The 19,936-nt window shown below is 46.9% G+C and overlaps 1 protein-coding gene across 1 annotated transcript in view; it reads left to right on the forward strand.

The window, feature by feature from the left end:
* WDR19 (WD repeat domain 19) overlaps positions 1–19,936 on the forward strand; it is a 116,414-nt gene that overhangs the window by 59,937 nt on the left and 36,541 nt on the right. Inside the window, exons 19-25 of the mRNA XM_069744594.1 lie at positions 11,958–12,068; positions 12,386–12,495; positions 14,684–14,741; positions 15,801–15,947; positions 16,036–16,118; positions 16,208–16,291; positions 16,932–17,078. Coding sequence (XP_069600695.1) covers positions 11,958–12,068; positions 12,386–12,495; positions 14,684–14,741; positions 15,801–15,947; positions 16,036–16,118; positions 16,208–16,291; positions 16,932–17,078 — 740 coding nt within the window. The remainder of the gene's footprint in view (positions 1–11,957; positions 12,069–12,385; positions 12,496–14,683; positions 14,742–15,800; positions 15,948–16,035; positions 16,119–16,207; positions 16,292–16,931; positions 17,079–19,936) is intronic.

Raw genomic sequence — 19,936 nt, forward strand, 5'->3', positions numbered from 1 at the left:
AAAGCGATTGAACAAGAGAAATTTAAATCAAATCTATCTTTGGTGAAATCGGGGCTGCCAGCAATAGGTCCAAACTGAAATTATTGGTGTGTGAGGATAAGCAAAATGATGCAGGGGGTAAGTCAGGCAGGACCCTGGAGGAGCGGGAAGCCTACCTGGTCCTGGCCGTGGAGAATGGTCCATAGGATTCCTTTCAGCCCGGAGGTGAGCGAGGCAGTAGGGATAGGGTAGGGTAGGGCGGTAGAGATGTCTATACTGTCCCTGGAGAACACGCTGAGGCTGCGAGAATCAGGTAGCTAGCATGCAGAAGGAAGATGGCGGCTCCTGGGGAGAAGGGAAGAGGAAGGTACAAGCTGGAGCAGGCTAGACTGCAGCAAAGACAGTGTGAACGCCAGGGGGCCAAAGCTGAGGTCTAAATTAGAGGCTTTAGGGGGTGTGGGAACCTGCTATGCAGCCATAAAAGCCATGGCCTAATTTAGAGCCCCTGCACCAGCAGAAGAATCGGAGGTTCGTGGGAGACGTGAAGGAGCCAGCTAAGCCTCAGCAGAAGATGGAGCATAGGTAGAAATCTGGCTCCAGCAGGGACATGGGAGGCTGGTGTGATGGGGAGCAGCAGGAGGCAGGGAGAAGGGATGGCCTGGAGGAAAAATAGGGGGCCCAGGACAAAAAAATGATGGTGCAGATCACTGTGGGATTATCATGAGGAGCCAGCTCATGGTACCGGGATGCAGACAAGGGTACTTGCTTGTCTTGAAGAGGCTTGATGCTGGACCCTGAATGTTCTTCGCTCTGTGCAATGTGTCGCTCTCTGGAGGGTGGACAAGTGGCAGGAGACAAGGGGCAAAGACTGTCCGCACCAGTAATCGAATGCTGACTGCATCAGGGACTAGCCCTGCCGCCCAGAGGAGCGCGGATATGGCCTGACCTCTGGCCGTCTTGTGTTGGGTCCACAGAGACCTCTCTGTTTCCCTATCTAAAGGAGTAAAGAGAAAAAGATCAGTTAAAAATGCCACAAGCAGAGACAGGTATAGGCCCCCGGCCTGTGCCTACCCCCTACATGTCACTAAGCTAAACTGGTTCAGTCCAATGTCTGCTGATGGGTGTATTCTGCGTGTAGTCTGCCAGCAGCACGATGCAGGGACAGAGACTCTGATTACACTGATGTGTCGCTTAGTCTATTGGGTGCAGCAGTTATCATACATTTACTGTTTACTCTGCTGCAGGTAGCAGAGCTCGGAATGCTGCGATGTGTATAACCCCACCCACATCACTGATTGGCTGAAAACTGCCAATCAGTGCTGGGGCGGGAGTTACACAGAACACTAGGACTACCTGGCGCGAGACAACTCCTTGTAATAATCTAATACTTACAAAACACTGATTTTATTGAAACTGAAAAACACAGCCTAGTAAGTGATACATCGTTAGAATCAGGGTCTCTGTCCCTACAAAATGTTGCCTTTAGATTACATAACGAAAACATGATGACTGATTCCAAAGTGTAATTCATAGTGTTAGCCAGCTGGTGACAACCAGGGTTTCCTGTGTTCCCCAATGAAGCGACTGAAAAATAAACACTTATGTTTTTAAAGCATTTTTACTTTCCAGCATTTTCTTCACACATGCCTAAAACCTGTATTCAATACTATGTGTGTATATATATGTGTATATCCATATATTTATATATATATATATATATATATATATATATATATATACTAGATGGTGGCCCGATTCTAACGCATCGGGTATTCTATAATATACATGTCCACGTAGTATATTGCCCAGTCACGTAGTATATTGCCCAGCCACGTAGTATATTGCCCAGCCACGTAGTATATTGGCCAGTCACGTAGTATATTGCCCAGCCACGTAGTATATTGCCCAGTCACGTAGTATATTGCCCAGTCACGTAGTATATTGTCCAGTCACGTAGTATATTGCCCAGTCACGTAGTATATTGCCCAGTCACGTAGTATATTGGCCAGTCACGTAGTATATTGCCCAGCTACGTAGTATATTGCCTAGTCACATAGTATATTGCCCAGTCACGTAGTATATTGCCCAGTCACGTAGTATATTGGCCAGTCACGTAGTATATTGCCCAGCTACGTAGTATATTGCCCAGTCACGTAGTATATTGGCCAGTCACGTAGTATATTGCCCAGCTACGTAGTATATTGCCCAGCTACGTTGTATATTGCCCAGTCACATAGTATATTGCCCAGCTACGTAGTATATTGCCCAGCCACATAGTATATTGCCCAGCCACGTAGTATATTGCCCAGCCACGTAGTATATTGCCCAGCCACGTAGTATATTGGCCAGTCACGTAGTATATTGCCCAGCTACGTAGTATATTGCCCAGCTACGTTGTATATTGCCCAGTCACATAGTATATTGCCCAGCTACGTAGTATATTGCCCAGCCACATAGTATATTGCCCAGCCACACAGTATATTGCCCAGCCACGTAGTATATTGCCCATCCACGTAGTATATTGGCCAGTCACGTAGTATTTATTCAGTCGCCATGACAGCACAACGAGAGAGGGGATCCGCCCTTCCGGGACAGGAAACCTCAGACATAAAAAGGGCGGCACCTCGCTCCCCCGCCAGTTGGTTTCCTGTCCCTGACAGTGGAACCTCTTCAGACAGGCCCAGAGAAGAGGGTCAAAGATAGAAGTTATCCCACTCCTGACAGGCCGATGCAGGTAGCGGGGGTCCCCTACCTCGGCCTGATCAGGAGGATGGAAGCACCACACGGCAGGGGGACTGTCTGTGTAGGTGACAGCAGGAGGAAGCAGCCCTAAGAGGGGGGTTGGCTTCTGGGGTGCCGCTATTTACCTGGAACGTAAGGCCCCATGGTGCGCATCTGTTGGAGCCTCCGAGGTCGGTCCGCTGCTGGCGCTGGGGTCTGCGATGGCTGGGGAGCGCTGCCGTCCTTGTTCGGCGCGTCTGCTCTCAGCGCCGCGTCCGCGTCCGGAAGGGGCGTGTCCTGATGACGCGGCGCGGGGCGATGACGCGGCCGCGCATGCGCGGTGGCGCCTTATTCCGGCTAATGGCGGCGCCCGGTGTCGGAGGTGGGATTTTGGCCTCGGGGGGCGTCCGGCGCTCTGAGGAAGCGGGGCAGTACCAATCAGCGGTGCACCGAGGAATGGCCCTGCTGACCCCCATCCGGGGGTGGTACCCAGGGGGATGGATTTAAGCGCTGCACTGAGGCCTCAACATTGTTCCTGTCCACCATTTCTGGAATGGAGTCTCTGGAAGGAACACCGCAGCTGGGCGGTGAGCAGCAGCAGTCACCTGAACAACCTTTGAGCAGCTCCCAGCGGCGTTCTAGTGACAGTAGTCGCTCTGGTAGAGCCAAAGAGGCTCAGAAATCAACTAAGTCCTCAGGCCGTAAGGAATCTCCGGCTAAGAAGGACCCCCCGATTACGGTACCATTCGCTGCAGGGATGGGTAAGTGAGCTTCGTGAAAGTACGTTTTCTGATAGCTGTCCCTCCTTGTATTCCCTCTCTCCTTATTAGGGGAGGAAATCTGTGTCCAAATCCAAACATAGGGAGTGTGCCATCTGTACGGAGCCGCTTCCAGATGGACATAAAAAGAAATTGTGCAGCATCTGCATTCAACAGTTAATTGAGGACGAGGCCCCTGACCTTACGTCTACTCTAAGGGATTTGGTTAGACAGGAGGTCAGAGATTCCATGAGGTCTCAGAAGACAGTTTCAAAAAAGAGGAAGGAGATATTATCCCCAGCCTCGGATGTGGATTCAGAAACAGGTGGTATGAGCTCGGATTCTCATCCGTCATCATCATCAGAGGATGTGGAATCTAGTCGAACCTGTCTATCACTGGATAAGGTTAACCGCTTAGTCAAAGCTGTCAACAACACTATGGGCATTGAGGAGACCCAGGCGGAATGTTCCATACAGGACATAATGTTTAAAGGCATAGATCGCAAATCCAGAAGAGTGTTTCCGGTAGTTGATAAAGTTAAGTCACTGATTACGAGAGAATGGAAGAAACCCGAAAGGAAGGGGTCACTCCCACCAGCGTTCAAAAGAAGGTATCCCTTTGAGGAAGAGGCTTCTTCCTCCTGGGACAAGGTCCCTAAACTGGATGCGGCGGTGGCCAAAGCATGTAAAAAGACGTCTCTCCCATTTGAGGATCTGGGAAGCCTAAAAGTCCCGCTTGATAGGAAAGCTGAGGTATTCCTTAAAGGAGCTTGGGAAACATCAGCAGGTTCCCTGAGGCCGGCGATTGCGGCCACCTGCACTGCCCGGTCGTTGATGGTATGGCTGGGTAATCTAGAAGACCAGCTCAAGGACAAGGTTCCTAGGAGCGAGATCCTATCATCTATGTCTATGATTCAGGATGCAGCAGCCTTCCTTTCGGATGCGTCAGCCGATTCCGTTAGGCTAGCTGCAAGGTCATCAGCACTGTCCAATGCGGCCCGTAGAGCTCTTTGGATAAAATGCTGGCCAGGAGACTTACAGGCCAGATCGAAACTATGTGGCATCCCCTGTGAGGGGGTTCATTTGTTTGGCCCAGTCCTGGATGAGCTTCTAGAAAAAGCAGGTGACAATAAAAAGCGATTCCCTCTTCTAACAAGACCCTTCTATAGACGGGAATACAACAGAGGAGGGCCGTATCGTCGAAGATCGGACAGAGATTCAAATAGAGATTCGACCAGATATAACTCTTACAGAAGAAGAGGTAGAGGTTTTATGTTTAACTCTCCTAGAAACTCTAAAAAGCTTCAATGACTGGCGGACCAGGTGGGCGGTAGGCTGTTGGCCTTCTACCCAGCCTGGTTGAAAATCACCAATAGTCCATGGATACTCAGTATCATTAAAGAGGGGTTAAAGTTCCAATTCCCGCAGAACAATTGGCGTTGGAGTCAGAGGTTCGAGATCTCCAAAAAAAGGGGGTTCTCGTTAAAGTACCTATGGAGGAACAAGGTACGGGGTTTTACTCCCCTTTATTCCTGATAAAGAAGCCAGATGGATCATATCGTACCATCATCAATCTGAAGGGCCTGAATGTATTCCTGCTGGTCCCATCCTTTAAGATGGAATCTGTGAAGTCGGCAATAAAGCTCCTTTTTCACAATTGCTTCATGGTTGTCTTAGATCTGAAAGACGCCTATTACCATGTCCCGATACATGCAACTCATCAGCGCTTTCTCAGGGTGGCGGTTTCCCTTGCCGGCACAGTAGAACACTTTCAATATCGGGCACTCCCCTTTGGTGTTGCAGTCGCACCTCGGGTTTTCACTAAGATTATGGTAGAGGTTATGGCACACCTTCATGAGCAAAACATACTAATAATTCCCTACCTGGATGATTTATTGATCGTGGGGCGTTCAGAGGTACACTGTAAAGAACAGTTGGAGAAAGTGATAGCAGCATTACACAACTTAGGATGGATTATCAATCTCAAAAAGTCGCGTCTTCAGCCCTCAACGTCACAGCAGTTTTTGGGTCTTACTGTGGATTCGAGTCAGCAGGAATGTCGCCTGCCAGACTCAAAAGTTGATTCTATTCGTCGGCTGGCCTCCAAAGCAATTAATAATCCAGTAGTCTCCTTAAGAAATGCTATGTCACTCTTAGGTTCACTTACTTCTTGTTTTCCGGCGGTGATGTGGGCACAGTTTCACTCCAGGCCTCTGCAATGGGATATTCTGCATAATTTTAGGCGGCTGGGCGCTAACCTTGATAAAAAATTTTCCCTATCTGTAGAAGCCACGGGTTCCCTAAGTTGGTGGACGCACATCCCTAATCTACGTAGAGGTGTACCTTGGACAAATCAGATAACACGAGTGATAACAACTGATGCTAGCCCCACGGGTTGGGGGGCACACTGGGAAGACAATTACATTCAGGGTCTGTGGTCCCAATCTGAGCGAGACACGTCCTCCAATCTGAAGGAATTGATGGCGGTAGAACGCGCCTTAGATAGGTTCCTTGTACCTCTGCAGGGTAGACATGTTAGACTACTCTCTGACAACCAGGTGACCGTTGCTTATGTGAACCACCAAGGAGGTACACGATCTAGGTCATTAATGAACGTTACAAATCATATTTTTCAGATGGCCGAAAATCACCTGCTCTCCCTTACGGCCCTTCATATAAAGGGAAATCTAAATACCATGGCCGATTATTTAAGCCGCAACGAGCTCAAACAAGGGGACTGGTCTCTAAAACCGGCTGTCTTCAATCAGATCGTACGGTTATGGGGATGTCCAAAGATAGATCTGTTTGCCAGTCGGGGAAACAAAAAACTTCATCAATTCTGTTCCCTAGATCCAAGGGACAACCCGTATGCAATCGACGCTCTCCTGATCTCCTGGAACTTCAGTCTCGCCTATGCTTTTCCCCCTCTGAATCTGATTCCTATAGTTCTGAGGAAAATTCGGGAAGACAGGGCCCGAGTGATATTAATAGCCCTGTTCTGGCCCAGAAGGTCATGGTTCCCATGGCTGAGAAGCATGTCCATTTCCCAGCCATGGATCCTCCCAGAAGTTCCAGACCTCCTCTCCCAGGGTCCAGTTCTACATCCACGAGTATCCAACTTGCACCTGACAGCGTGGAATTTGAGAGGTCACTTCTGAAAGGGAAGGGATTCTCTCAAAATCTTGTAAATACTCTGCTCAAAAGTAGGAAAGCCTCCACGACTAGCATTTATGTTAGGGTATGGAGGAAGTTCCTATCAAGTTCAGGAGCACAAATCGAGAAAAAACCTGATATTGCTCAAGTCTTAGAATTTTTACAGAAGGGCCTAGAGTTAGGCTTAGCCACCAGCACCCTTAGAGTTCAGGTTTCAGCTCTAGGGGCACTGTATAATTCCAACCTAGCCAGTAATCACTGGATAACAAGATTTTTCAAAGCGGTCACCAGATCCAGGCCGGTTGTTAAACAAAAGATAGTTCCATGGGATCTAAATCTTGTGCTCTCGGCTCTAAGGGTACCGTCACACAGTGCAATTTTGATCGCTACGACGGCACGATTCGTGACGCTCCAGCATCGTAACAATATCGCTCCAGCGTCGTAGACTGCTGTCACACTTTGCAATCTACGACGCTGGAGCGATAATTTCATGACGTATGTGCGATGTAGAAGCCGTTGGTTACTATGCGCACATCGTATACGATATATGTTACACCATGCGATCATGCCGCCACAGCGGGACACTAGACGACGAAAGAAAGTTTCAAACGATCTGCTACGACGTACGATTCTCAGCGGGGTCCCTGATCGCAGGAGCGTGTCAGACACTGCGATATCGTAACTATATCGCTCGAACGTCACGAATCGTGCCGTCGTAGCGATCAAAATTGCACTGTGTGACGGTACCCTAACACAAGCTCCGTTCGAGCCTATTGATTCTGTTCCAATCAAGATCCTGTCGGTCAAGACAGCCCTCTTAGTTGCTCTTACATCGGCAAGAAGGGTTAGTGATCTTCAGGCATTGTCCAGACAACGTCCATATATGCAAATTATGGAAGATAGAGTGGTGATGAGGCCTGACCCTCTTTATCTTCCAAAGGTTGCGTCAAAATTTCATAGGTCCCAGGAGGTGGTCCTACCTTCATTTTGTTCTAATCCCTCTAACGATAAGGAGCAGAGATTTCATTGTTTGGACGTACGTAGGTGCCTTCTCAAATTCATTTCAGTAACAGACACCTGGAAAAAAGACCACTCTTTATTTTTATCCTACCAGGGGGTTAGGAATGGACTTAGAGTATCAAAAAATACGCTAGCCAGATGGATTAGGGAGGCGATATCTCTTGCTTATACCGCAGGTGGCGTGGAAATTCCAGAAGGTATAAAGGCTCACTCCACTCGTGCGGTAGCCACATCCTGGGCTGAGAGAGCAGAAGTATCGATTGAGGACATCTGTAAGGCGGCCACATGGTCTTCTCCATCCACCTTTCTTAGACACTATAGATTAGATCTAGGTGGCTCCTCCGACCTCACGTTTGGGAGAAGGGTGCTGGAGGCAGTGGTCCCTCCCTAGTCACTTTTCACTTCTCTGAAAGTCTCTCGTTGTGCTGTCATGGCGACTGAATAAATACGTACGCTACTCACCTGGTAGCAGTGTTTTTTCAGGAGCCATGACAGCACCCTTATATTCCCTACCCTCTTTGCTTATGGGTTCAACACTTCCTTTAGAAAATTCCTAAGTTTATTCACTGGGTGAATTGTACCATATATTAATATTGTTTATGTGCTACTAACCTAGAAGGTCCTTTCATACTCTGTAAACCAACTGGCGGGGGAGTGAGGTGCCGCCCTTTTTATGTCTGAGGTTTCCTGTCCCGGAAGGGCGGATCCCCTCTCTCGTTGTGCTGTCATGGCTCCTGAAAAAACACTGCTACCAGGTGAGTAGCGTACGTATATTGCCCAGCTACGTAGTATATTGCCCAGTCACGTAGTATATTGCCCAGTCACGTAGTATATTGCCCAGTCACGTAGTATATTGGCCAGTCACGTAGTATATTGCCCAGCTACGTAGTATATTGCCCAGTCACGTAGTATATTGCCCAGCTACGTAGTATATTGCCCAGTCACATAGTATATTGCCCAGTCACGTAGTATATTGCCCAGTCACGTAGTATATTGGCCAGTCACGTAGTATATTGGCCAGTCACGTAGTATATTGCCCAGCTACGTAGTATATTGCCCAGTCACGTAGTATATTGCCCAGTCACGTAGTATATTGCCCAGTCACGTAGTATATTGCCCAGTCACATAGTATATTGCCCAGTCACGTAGTATATTGCCCAGTCACGTAGTATATTGGCCAGTCACGTAGTATATTGGCCAGTCACGTAGTATATTGCCCAGTCACGTAGTATATTGCCCAGTCACGTAGTATATTGGCCAGTCACGTAGTATATTGCCCAGCTACGTAGTATATTGCCCAGTCACATAGTATATTGCCCAGTCACGTAGTATATTGGCCAGTCACGTAGTATATTGGCCAGTCACGTAGTATATTGCCCAGCTACGTAGTATATTGCCCAGTCACATAGTATATTGCCCAGTCACGTAGTATATTGCCCAGCTACGTAGTATACAGCACAGAGCCACATAGTATACAGCACAGCCACGTAGTATATTGCCCAGCTACGTAGTATACAGCACAGTCACGTAGTATATTGCCCAGCGACATAGTATACAGCACAGAGCCACGTAGTATATTGCACAGCCACGTAGTATATTGCCCAGCGACGTAGTATACAGCACAGAGCCACGTAGTATACAGCACAGAAACACGGAGTATATTGTCCAGTCACGTAGTATATTGTCCAGTCACGTAGTATATAACACAGCCCACATAGTATATAACACTGCCTATGTAGTATACAGCACAGAGCCACAGGGTATCTAACAGCCCACGTAGTATACAGCAGTGTGGGCACCATATCCCTGTTAAAAAAATAATTAAAATAAAAAATAGTTATATACTCACCCCTGGGATCCACCGAAGCTCTGCCGAGCAGCTCGCGCTTGCCGCCATCTTCCATTCACAGGATGCATTGCGAAATTACCCAGATGACTTGGTCTCGCGAGACCGCTAAGTCTTCTGGGTAATTTCGCAATGCATCGCTGGGAACGGAAGATGGCGGCAGGCGCGAGCGGCTCGGCGGACTACGGAGGGTGAGTATAGCAGGTTTTTTGTTTTTTTTATTATTTTTAACATTACATTTTTTAAAAAAGTTGGGGACACACAGGGTTAATAGCAGCGTTAACGGAGTGCGTTACCCGCGGCATAACGCGGTCCGTTCCCGCCGGCATTAACCCCGTGTTAGCGGTGACCGGAGGGGAGTATGCGGGCGACAGGCACTGACTGCGGGGAGTAAGGAGCGGCCATTTTCTTCCGGACTGTGCCCGTCGCTGATTGGTCATGGCTGTTTTGCCGCGACCAATCAGCGACTTGGATTTCCATGACAGACAGAGGCCGCGACCAATGAATATCCGTGACAGACAGACAGACGGAAGTGACCCTTAGACAATTATATAGTAGATACATACATACATACACTGCTCAAAAAATACATGGAACACTTAAATAACACAATGTAACTCCAAGTCAATCACACTTTTGTGAAAATCAACCAGTCCAATTACGAAGCAACACTGATTGTGAATCCCCGATCTGTGGAAGCGCATGTAGCGCGAAACAGCTGTCATCCTTCACACAACATGTTCTCCCTGTCCATGTCCTAATAAAGACTTGTTTGCAGCAGTGGGCTTGGTGAGTGCTAACTACTTTTGTTCTCATGTATTTTCTGATTGTGAATCTATTTGACCTTCTATTGTGCAAATGGAATAGTCAAGGAGTAGAAATGATAGGCAATTAGCAAGACACCCTCTATAAAGGAGTGGTTCTGCAGGGGGTGACCACAGACCATTTCTCGGATCTCATCCTTTTTGGCTGTTGTTTTGGTCACTTGTGCAGTTTGTGATTGCTCTCACCCCTAGGGGTACAGTAGCATGAGGCGGTTTCTACAACCTGCAGAAGTTTCTCAGGTAGTGCAACTCATCCAGGATGGCACATCAGTGCGAGCTGTGGCAAGAAGAGTAGCTGGTTCTGTCAGCACAGTGTCCACAGCATGAAGCAGATACCAGGAGACAGGCCAGTACACCAGGAGTCGTGGAGGTGGCCATAGGAAAGCAACAACCCAGCAGCAGGACCGTTGCCTCATCCTTTGTGCAAGGAGAAATAGGAGAAGCACTGCCAGAGCCCTGAAAAATGACCTCAAGCGTGCCACTAAACTAACATCCATGTGTCTGCTTACACTGTCAGAAATAGACTTCATGAGGGTGGTATGAGGGCCTGACGTCCACAAGTGGGGGTTGTGCTTACAGCCCAACACTGTGCAGGGTGATTGGCATTTGCCAGAGAACACAAAGATTGGCAGATTTGACAATGGCGCCCTGTGTTCTTCATGGATGAGAGCAGGAGTCTGAAGACGCCGTGAAGAATGTTATGCTGACTGCAGCATCCTCCAGCATGACCGGTTTGGCAGTGGGTTAGTAAAGATGTGGGGAGGCATTTCTTTTGAGGGCTTCACAGCCCTCCATGTGCTAACCACAGGTACCGGGATAAGATCCTCAGACCCATTGTGAGACCATATGCAGGTGCACTGGGTCCTGGGTTCCTTCTGATGCATGACAGAGCCAGACCTCATGTGGCTGGAGTGTGTCAGCAGTTCCTGCATGATGAAGGCATTGAAGCTATGAACTGGCCCGCCAATTCCCTCGACCTGAATCCAATCGAGCACATGTGCAACATCATGTCTCGTTCCATCAACCACTGCCACGTTGCACCACAGACTGTCCACGAGTTGACTGATGCTTTTATCCAGGTCTGGGAAGAGATCCCTCAGGAGACCATTCACAGCCTCTTTATGAGCATGCCCAGGCGTTATAGTGAGTTCACACAGGTGGAGGCCACACACACTACTGAGCATCATTTCCTTGTCTTGAGGCACTTCCACTGAAGTTGGATCAGCCTGTAATTTGATTTTCCACTTTGATGTTGAGTATCATTCCAAATCCAGACCTCCATGGGATATTAATTTTGATGTACATTGATTGAGTTTTTATGTTTTATTGTTCTTAACACATTCCACTATGTAATGAATAAAGATTACTGGAATATTTGATTCAATGATATCTGGGATGTGGGATTTTAGTGTTCCCTTTTTTTGAGATATATATATTTTATACATAATATATAAAATCCATATACGTGTTAGTGCTATCTGCCATTGTAATCCTTCCAGTAATGATACTGAAACTGCTGAAAAGTGTCTATTTAGAACAGTGAGTATGAGCCTAGTATTAGGCTTAGTGGCTAGTGTGAGTATTACAAGTTTTCTGACTTGTTTTTTATAATAAAGATAGTAATATGGGAAATTGAAAAAGTGTACTTTCTTGCAGGGTATTGAAGATCATAACCTCCTAGCTGGACATCTTGCCATGTTCTCCAATGACTTTAACCTTGCCCAGGATCTGTACTTGGCTTCCAGCAATCCTATTTGTGCACTTGAGGTACATGTAATGATACATTATAATAATTTTTGTAGAATAAGGTTATTAGAAGTCTGCAGATTATTCTGTCTGGGCTCTTTCTCTTCTGTGCGCCATGCTTTTCTGTTGTTCCGTGCCGTCCTCAGATATGAAGCTTTCTTCTACAGAATTCTCTGCTTCCAAGCTCCTTCTTATCCGCAGCCTTGTCTTTAGCCTTCTGTGTTACTGCAAACATTTATGCTGTGGGCGTTATGGAGATTATGTTTTTATCAACTTTTTTCAATGGTTGAAAATTTGATGTGAAGCTGCTCATGTATAAACCTTTACATACGGTTTAGGTCAGAAGAGACTTGCAGCATTGGGATAGCGCTCTGCAGCTCGCAAAGCGTCTGGCTCCTAACCAGATACCCTTTATATCAAAGGAGTACGCCATCCAGCTGGAGTTCACGTGAGTTCGGTGTTATTTTTGTTGTTGTATTATTTTATAGTACAACATTGTGTGGGCGTGAGCTCTTAATCTAAAGGCCTCCATGCACATTACGCTAATGTTGACCGAACCGACCAATATCAACTGGTTTGGCCGACAATCTATTGTGTACGAGGGAGCCGGCCGACTGACTATAGGGGAAGATGTGGATCGGGCATGTCCGTTCTTGGACTGTTGAGCGCATTGTTCTCACTGAGATGAGCTTCTGGCTGATGTGTCGGCCTGCGGCTTTCTTATAGGGAATATAGGATCACTCACCCGAACAAGGGAGTCAGCTCAGATGGCCGTTGGCTCAACGATCGGCCGACGCATCATCAGCCATCTAATATGTATGGCCGGTTTTAATCCTTGAAATATAACTAACAACTTTACTTCTCTAAAGTCCTGCACATCTTCACCAACAGTCTGACTCCGAAAACGGAGCTCTAAACTTGTCTGCACAAGCCGTTTTACCTTTCTGTAACTATGTCCTTACCATTTATCACTGACATACAGTGGGGAAAAAAGTATTTAGTCAGCCACCAACTGTGCAAGTTCTCCCACTTAAAAAGTTGAGGGAGGCCTGTAATTGACATCATAGGTAGACCACAACTATGAGAGTCAAAATGAGAAAACAAATCCAGAAAAGCACCTTGTCTGATTTGGCAAGATTTATTTTGCAAATTATGGTGGAAAATAAGAATTTGGTCACCTAAAAACATGATATATTTCTGGCTCTCACAGACCTGTAACTTCTTCTTTAAGAGGCTCCTCTGTCCTCCACTCATTACCTGTTGTAATCACACCTGTTTGAACTTGTTATCAGTATAAAAGACACCTGTCCACATCCTCAAACAGTCACAGTCCAAACTCCTCTCTGGTGAATACCAAAGAGCTGTCGAAGGACACTAGAAACAAAATTGTAGCCTTGCACCAGGCTGGGAAGACTTAATCTGCAATAGGCAAGCAGTTTGGTGTGATGAAATCAACTGTGGGAGCAATAATAAGAAAATGGAAGACATACAAGATCACTGATAATCTCCCTCAATCTGGGGTTCCACACAAGATTTCACCCCGTGGGGTCAAAATGATCACAACAACAGTAAGCAAAAATCCCAGAACCACACGGGGGGACCTAGTGAATGACCTGCATAGAGCTGGGATCACCGTAACAAAGGCTACCATCAGTAACACACTACGCCGCCAGGGACTCAGATCCTGCAATGCCAGACATGTCCCCCTGCTTAAGCCAGTACATGTCCAGGCCCATCTGAAGTTTGCTAGAGATTTGTATTATCCAGAAGAGTATTGGGAGAATGCCATATGGTCTGATGAAACCAAAGTAGAACTGTTTGGTAGAAATAAAACTCGTCGTGTTTGGAGGAGACAGAATACTGAGTTGCATTCAAAGAACACCATACCTACTGTGAAGCATGGGGGAAGGGGGTGGCAACATCATGCTTTGGGGCTGTTTCTCTGCAAAGGGACCAGGTCGATTGATCCGTGTACATGAAAGAATGAATGGGGCCATGTATCATGAGATTTTGAGTGCAAACCTCCTTCCATCAGCAAGGGCATTGAAGATGAAACGTGGATGGGTCTTTCAGCATGAAAATGATCCAAAGCACACCGCCAGGGCAACGAAGGAGTGGCTTCGGAAGAAGCCTACGAAGTTCCTGGAGTGGCCTAGCCAGTCTCCAGATCTCAACCCTATAGAAAACCTTTGGAGGGAGTTAAAAGTCCGTGTTTCCCAGCGACAGTGCCAAAGCATCACTGCTCTTGAGGAGATCTGCATGGAGGAATGGGCCAACATACCAACAACAGTGTGTGCCAACCTTGTGAAGACTTACAGAAAACGTTTGACCTCTGTCATTGCCAACAAAGGATATATAAAAATATTGAGCTGAACTTTTTTTTTAATAATCAAATACTTATTTTCCACCATAATTTGCAAAATAAATCTTGCCAAATCAGACAGGGTGATTTTCTGGATTTGTTTTCTCATTTTGACTCTCATAGTTGTGGTCTAGCTATGACGTCAATTACAGGCCTCTCGCATCTTTTTAAGTGGGAGAACTTGCACAAATATTTTTCCCCCCACTGTATGTGTATGACATAGGAATACCACGTTAACTTTGTGTGACTTGACATTCCCTTGTTTCTCCCCCAGGGGTGACTACGTAAATGCTCTGGCCCATTATGAGAAAGGAATGACCGCGGACACCATGGTATGAATTCTACAAATCTGGATCTGTTCTCCTTCATGGCCCAGCACATATGATAGACGCTATTCATTCACTCTAATAAGATAACGGGGCAACAGTCAGTCTGGATTTACATGTATCCGGCCATCCAACTTTTCTTTTTTTAAAACTCTCCATAACAGCAGCAAAAACTGATGCTAGAAAGGATCCCATAGCTTTCTGTGAGATTGTTCATATTCTTCATCCGGCACATCAGTTATTATACTCGGCTCTTAAAGAAGGCGCAATATGTTGTGACGGTTTTATGTGGGTCCCCAGCTTAGCAGTAGAGAAGGGTGAAAAAGCCAGATGAGAACTGGTGCCTTTTTTAAAATCAGGTGAGGCACAAAAAAATGATACAGAGGGTCCAGATATAAGGAAACGCTTCCTTGGGGCTCATTCAGACGTCCGTGCAAATCGGTCTGATCTTGGCCTACAATACAGGGACTGGCCACGGGTCTCCCTTACGGAAGAGACAGGTCTCATGTGTAAGAACCACTACAAATCCCCAGTGCAGGATGCCGTGTCCACAACATATACTTATATACTGTGTGGTATTAACATGATTGTGTCTGGGAAAGGAAACCACCTCTAAAGAAGGGATAGACTAGGACCCCCTACCCCTAGACCAAGTGTTTCCTATAAGCATATGTGGGATGGATTATTATTGGTGATGAGTGAATGTGCTGGGATAAGGTGTTATCTGAGCATGCTTGGGTGCTAACCGAGTGTCTTTGGCGTGATCAAAAAATGTTTGAGTCCCCGCGGCTGCATGCCTGGCAGTTGTTCGACAGCCGGTTTGTTAGACAATCTTTGCATATGTTGTGTCTGTTGAACAGCTGTAAGACATGCAGCCGCGGTGACTTGAACATATTTTCTGAGCACGCCGAAGACGCTCGGTTAGCCCCCGAGCATGCTCAGATAACACCTTATCCTGGCACGTTCACTCGTCACTAATTATTATATATCTCCTTTCCTTACGTCTTGTAGTAACACTTGTCTTGGCGAATTGCAGTTTTCTCATTGAAGTGTATTTTACAACAGTATCAAGAACACGATGAAACCTGCCTTGCCGGAGTGGCTCGAATGTCAATCCGTATGGGAGACATCCGGCGCGGGGTTAATCAGGCTCTCAAACACCCCAGTAGACTGCTGAAGAAGGACTGCGGGGCCATTCTGGAGAGCATGAAGGTACACGGACTTGTGATATTGGCCTGCAAAATGAGGACTTGAAAAATGCCACAATTATTCATGATTCCCAAATTGATTTGTATTCTAGCAACTTTCGGAAGCCGCTCAGCTGTATGAGAAAGGCCAGTACTACGACAAAGCCGCTTCTGTGTACATCCGATGTAAAAACTGGTAAGTACTCCAAACAGAATATTTTCTCTATATTAGAAATATCCTTTTTATTTACCCTTCCCATAGTCATTCATGCTATTTTGGCTTAGGGCAAAGGTTGGAGAGCTGCTTCCTCATGTGTCTTCTCCCAAGATCCACCTTCAGTATGCCAAGGCGAAGGAGGCCGATGGAAAGTGAGTTCTGTACAGCATCATTTATTGTTATTCAGGACAGCCGGGATTCAGGTATTTTAGTAAAAATAAAGTATGAACTATAGGAAGGAATGGAGATAAACTGGAGGCAAAGGTGCTGATGTGTAAAGGGGAGTTTGTGTGGGTGAATTAGGCAGATCCGAGAATATGGACGTGAAAAAGTCTCCAAAATATGTACAGGATGACGGGGTGCATCTAGTTTTGTTACCGACTGCGTCCCCAGTTGGACTTTTGAAAGTGATGGCAGGAAAAGGCTGGTCCAGTATGATTGTCTCCCAACTGCATCGGACTCCTTGCGATGTCGGCCATGTCTTCCACTGCAGCGTTTCCACCTCTGGCCGGAGACTGGGTCAGCAGTGTGACAGGTAACCGTGAGGCTGTGTTCACACCTCGTTTTACCTTACATTTGGTGTCTCCGAAAATGATGTACAACAGACACACTGTGACTCCATCGGCATCATCATAGTCAGTGACCCCCATCAGGTCATATGCCCGAATCCCGGCTGTGGCCCTAAGCCCCAACGGAGACCCAGGACGTAGGGTAAATCGTGCTGTGAACCCTGCCTTAGTATGCAATCAATCTGACTTTAGGTGACGCTCACATGCTCTGACATCTCTGCAGGTATAAGGAAGCCGCCTTGGCTTATGAGAATGCGAGAGACTGGGATAACGTCATCCGGATCTACTTGGATCATTTGAACAATCCTGAGAAAGCCGTGGGGATTGTGAAAGAGACGCAGTCACTGGAGGGGGCCAAGATGGTGGCGAGGTAATCTATCTCATGTACACAGTGTATGGAGGAAAGTATTAGGACACTTCTCAATTATTGAATTCCAGTTTACATTATTCCCCGTTGCCCCTGGTTTAGTATCTGGACCCCTCATGACGTCTGCCTTTACCGACATGTGACATAATGGCTGGTGGTAATGATCTCACCGATACCAGCGCGGTCCTGAAACAGGACGTCGCCCGTGTAACAAGTCCGGACGTGACATTTCTTCCCCTACTCAATATTCCACCATCACCGGTGAGTGATATTATTGATAAATGGAAGAAAACACAACTCAGCCACGAAGTGCAGACCATGTAAAGTCACAGAGCGGGGTCCCCGAGTGCTGAGGAGCAGAAGGTACAAAGTCACTAACTGCTGACTCCATAACTGCAGCGGCCTGATATCCTCTGATATCACCATCAGCACAAACCCTGCGCCCCCCGCCGGGGGCTTCACGGCCGACCAGCTGCATGCAGCCGTACATCACCAAGCACAATGCCAACTGTCAGACGCAGTGGTGTAAAATCGCCACCAATGGGTGCTGGAGAGATAGAAACGTGCGCTTTACAGTGACGGATCACAGTTCTGTATCTGGATTTGGATGGGTCTGGATTTGTTGAGTGCTAAGAGAACGTTACCTGCCTGACTGCATGGAGCCAACTGTAAACTATTGTGGATGAGGTTTGGCTTAGGCCCTTAGTTCCAGTGTAGGGAGATCTTAATATTTCTGCATAAAAAGACATTTTGGTCAATTTTATGCTTCCATAAACTATGGGAAAAGTTTGAAACCACTTTTCTGTTCCAACAGGACTGTGCCCAGTGCAAGATCCATAATGGCATGGATGGGGGAGTTTTGTGTGGAAGACAATGACTGATCACACAGAGCTCTGCGCTCAGCCCCTTTCATACATTTGGGATAAGATTGTGACGGGGATGAGGTCCTCTCCTCCAATATCAGTGTCTGACGTCACAAATGCTCTGCTGGATGAATGGGCAAAAATTCCCACAGGCGAATGCCAAAATCTTGTAGAGTCTTCCCAGCCCATATGTTATTCAGATTATTACTGTGGGAAAAGCAACAAGCCAGAATGAAGTTGCAGCATCTTCAAAGGGATAAAACGGACGGGGCCCCAACTATTCCCAATGCATGGATTTATAGTCTAGCTGCCCAAATCCAACAGCTGAAAGGATGGGATCAAGGAAATGGTTGGGTGAAAATGGACAATTAGTCAAACAGATACAGTACAGTGCCTTACTGTATTCGGCCCCCTGGGACTTTTCAACCTTTTCCCACATATCATGCTTCAAACATAAAGATGCCAAATGTACATTTTTGGTGAAGAATCAACAAGTGGAACACAATTGTGAAGTTGAATGAAATTTATTGGTTATTTTAAATTTTTGTGGAAAATCAAAAACTGAAAAGTGGGGTGTGCAATATTATTCGGCCCCTTAATACTTTGTTGCGCCACCTTTTGCTGCGATTACAGCTGCAAGTCGCTTGGGGTATGTCTCTATCAGTTTTGTACATCAAGAGACTGAAATTCTTGCCCGTTCTTCCTTGGCAAACAGCTCGAGCTCCGTGAGGTTTGATGGAGATCGTTTGTGAACAGCAGTTTTCAGCTCTTTCCAGAGATTCTCAATTGGATTGAGGTCTGGACTTTAACTTGGCCATTCTAACACCTGGATACGTTTATTTGTGAACGATTGTAGATTTTGCTTTATGTTTGGGATCATTGTCTTGTTGGAAGTCAAATCTCCGTCCCAGTCTCAGGTCTTTTGCAGACTCCAACAGGTTTTCTTCAAGAATGGTCCTGTATTTGGCTCCATCCATCTTCTCATCAATTTTACCATCTTCCCTGTCCCTGCTGAAGAAAAGCAGGCCCAAACCATGATGCTGCCACCACCATGTTTGACAGTGGGGATGGTGTGTTCAGGGTGATGAGCTGTGTTGCTTTTACGCCAAACATATCGTTTGGCATTGTTGCTAGAAAGTTGGATTTTGGTTTCATCTGACCAGAGCACCTTCTTCCACATGTTTGGTGTGTTTCCCAGGTGGCTTGTTGCAAACTCTAAATTACACTTTCTCTATCGCCTTTCATTGGGGGACACAGGAACCATGGGTGTATGCTGCTGCCACTAGGAGGCTGACACTATGCAAATTAAAAAGTTAGCTCCTCCTCTGCAGTATACACCCTACCGACAGGAAGTAGGATATTCAGTTTAGCTTAGTGTCAGTAGGAGGTGGACACGGGTCTTTCATTAGACCCTTATCTACCTCAATGTACGTCATTTTCTTTTCAGCTTTTCCGGAGGGATACAGGGTGAACAGTCACACCTGTAGTCCCACAATACGGACTATGAGTACGGCGTGTACTGCCACCCCGTATCCTCATAGATCCCTCTCCAGGACCAAGATCCTAGCACACAAGCGTGCTCAGAAGTCCGGTCCTGGCTCCGTCCCCCACCCACTCGCCCACCAGAGCCTGTCGGTTGCGGAGACGAGGACGTCCATCAGCTCCTGGACGTCTCATTCCTCTTCAGGTTAGTACCGGCGTGGGAGGTTTGAGGTGAGTATTTTCCCCATACCATCCCAGATCATTCAAGGGTAAGTATACAGATGAAGAAAGGTTAGTATTTTCTCCCCTGTCTAGCAATCTAAGAGTGGGGCTCAGGGGTTGTTTTATGGGGAAGTCACTGTGTCCCACAGTTTGGGGTCCAGGGCTCTTACCTCACCCTGGATCTCTCTTCAGCTTCCCTTGTGCGGCACATGGGTCCACCAGAGAAGGGGTTCATTGCGGCGGTAGCGCCGGGGCCTTGTAAGGTTTCCACGGCGTCTCTCCCCCACAGCGGTC

The sequence above is a fragment of the Ranitomeya imitator genome, chromosome 1 (genome assembly GCF_032444005.1).
Source record: "Ranitomeya imitator isolate aRanImi1 chromosome 1, aRanImi1.pri, whole genome shotgun sequence".
Lineage (NCBI taxonomy): Eukaryota > Metazoa > Chordata > Amphibia > Anura > Dendrobatidae > Ranitomeya > Ranitomeya imitator.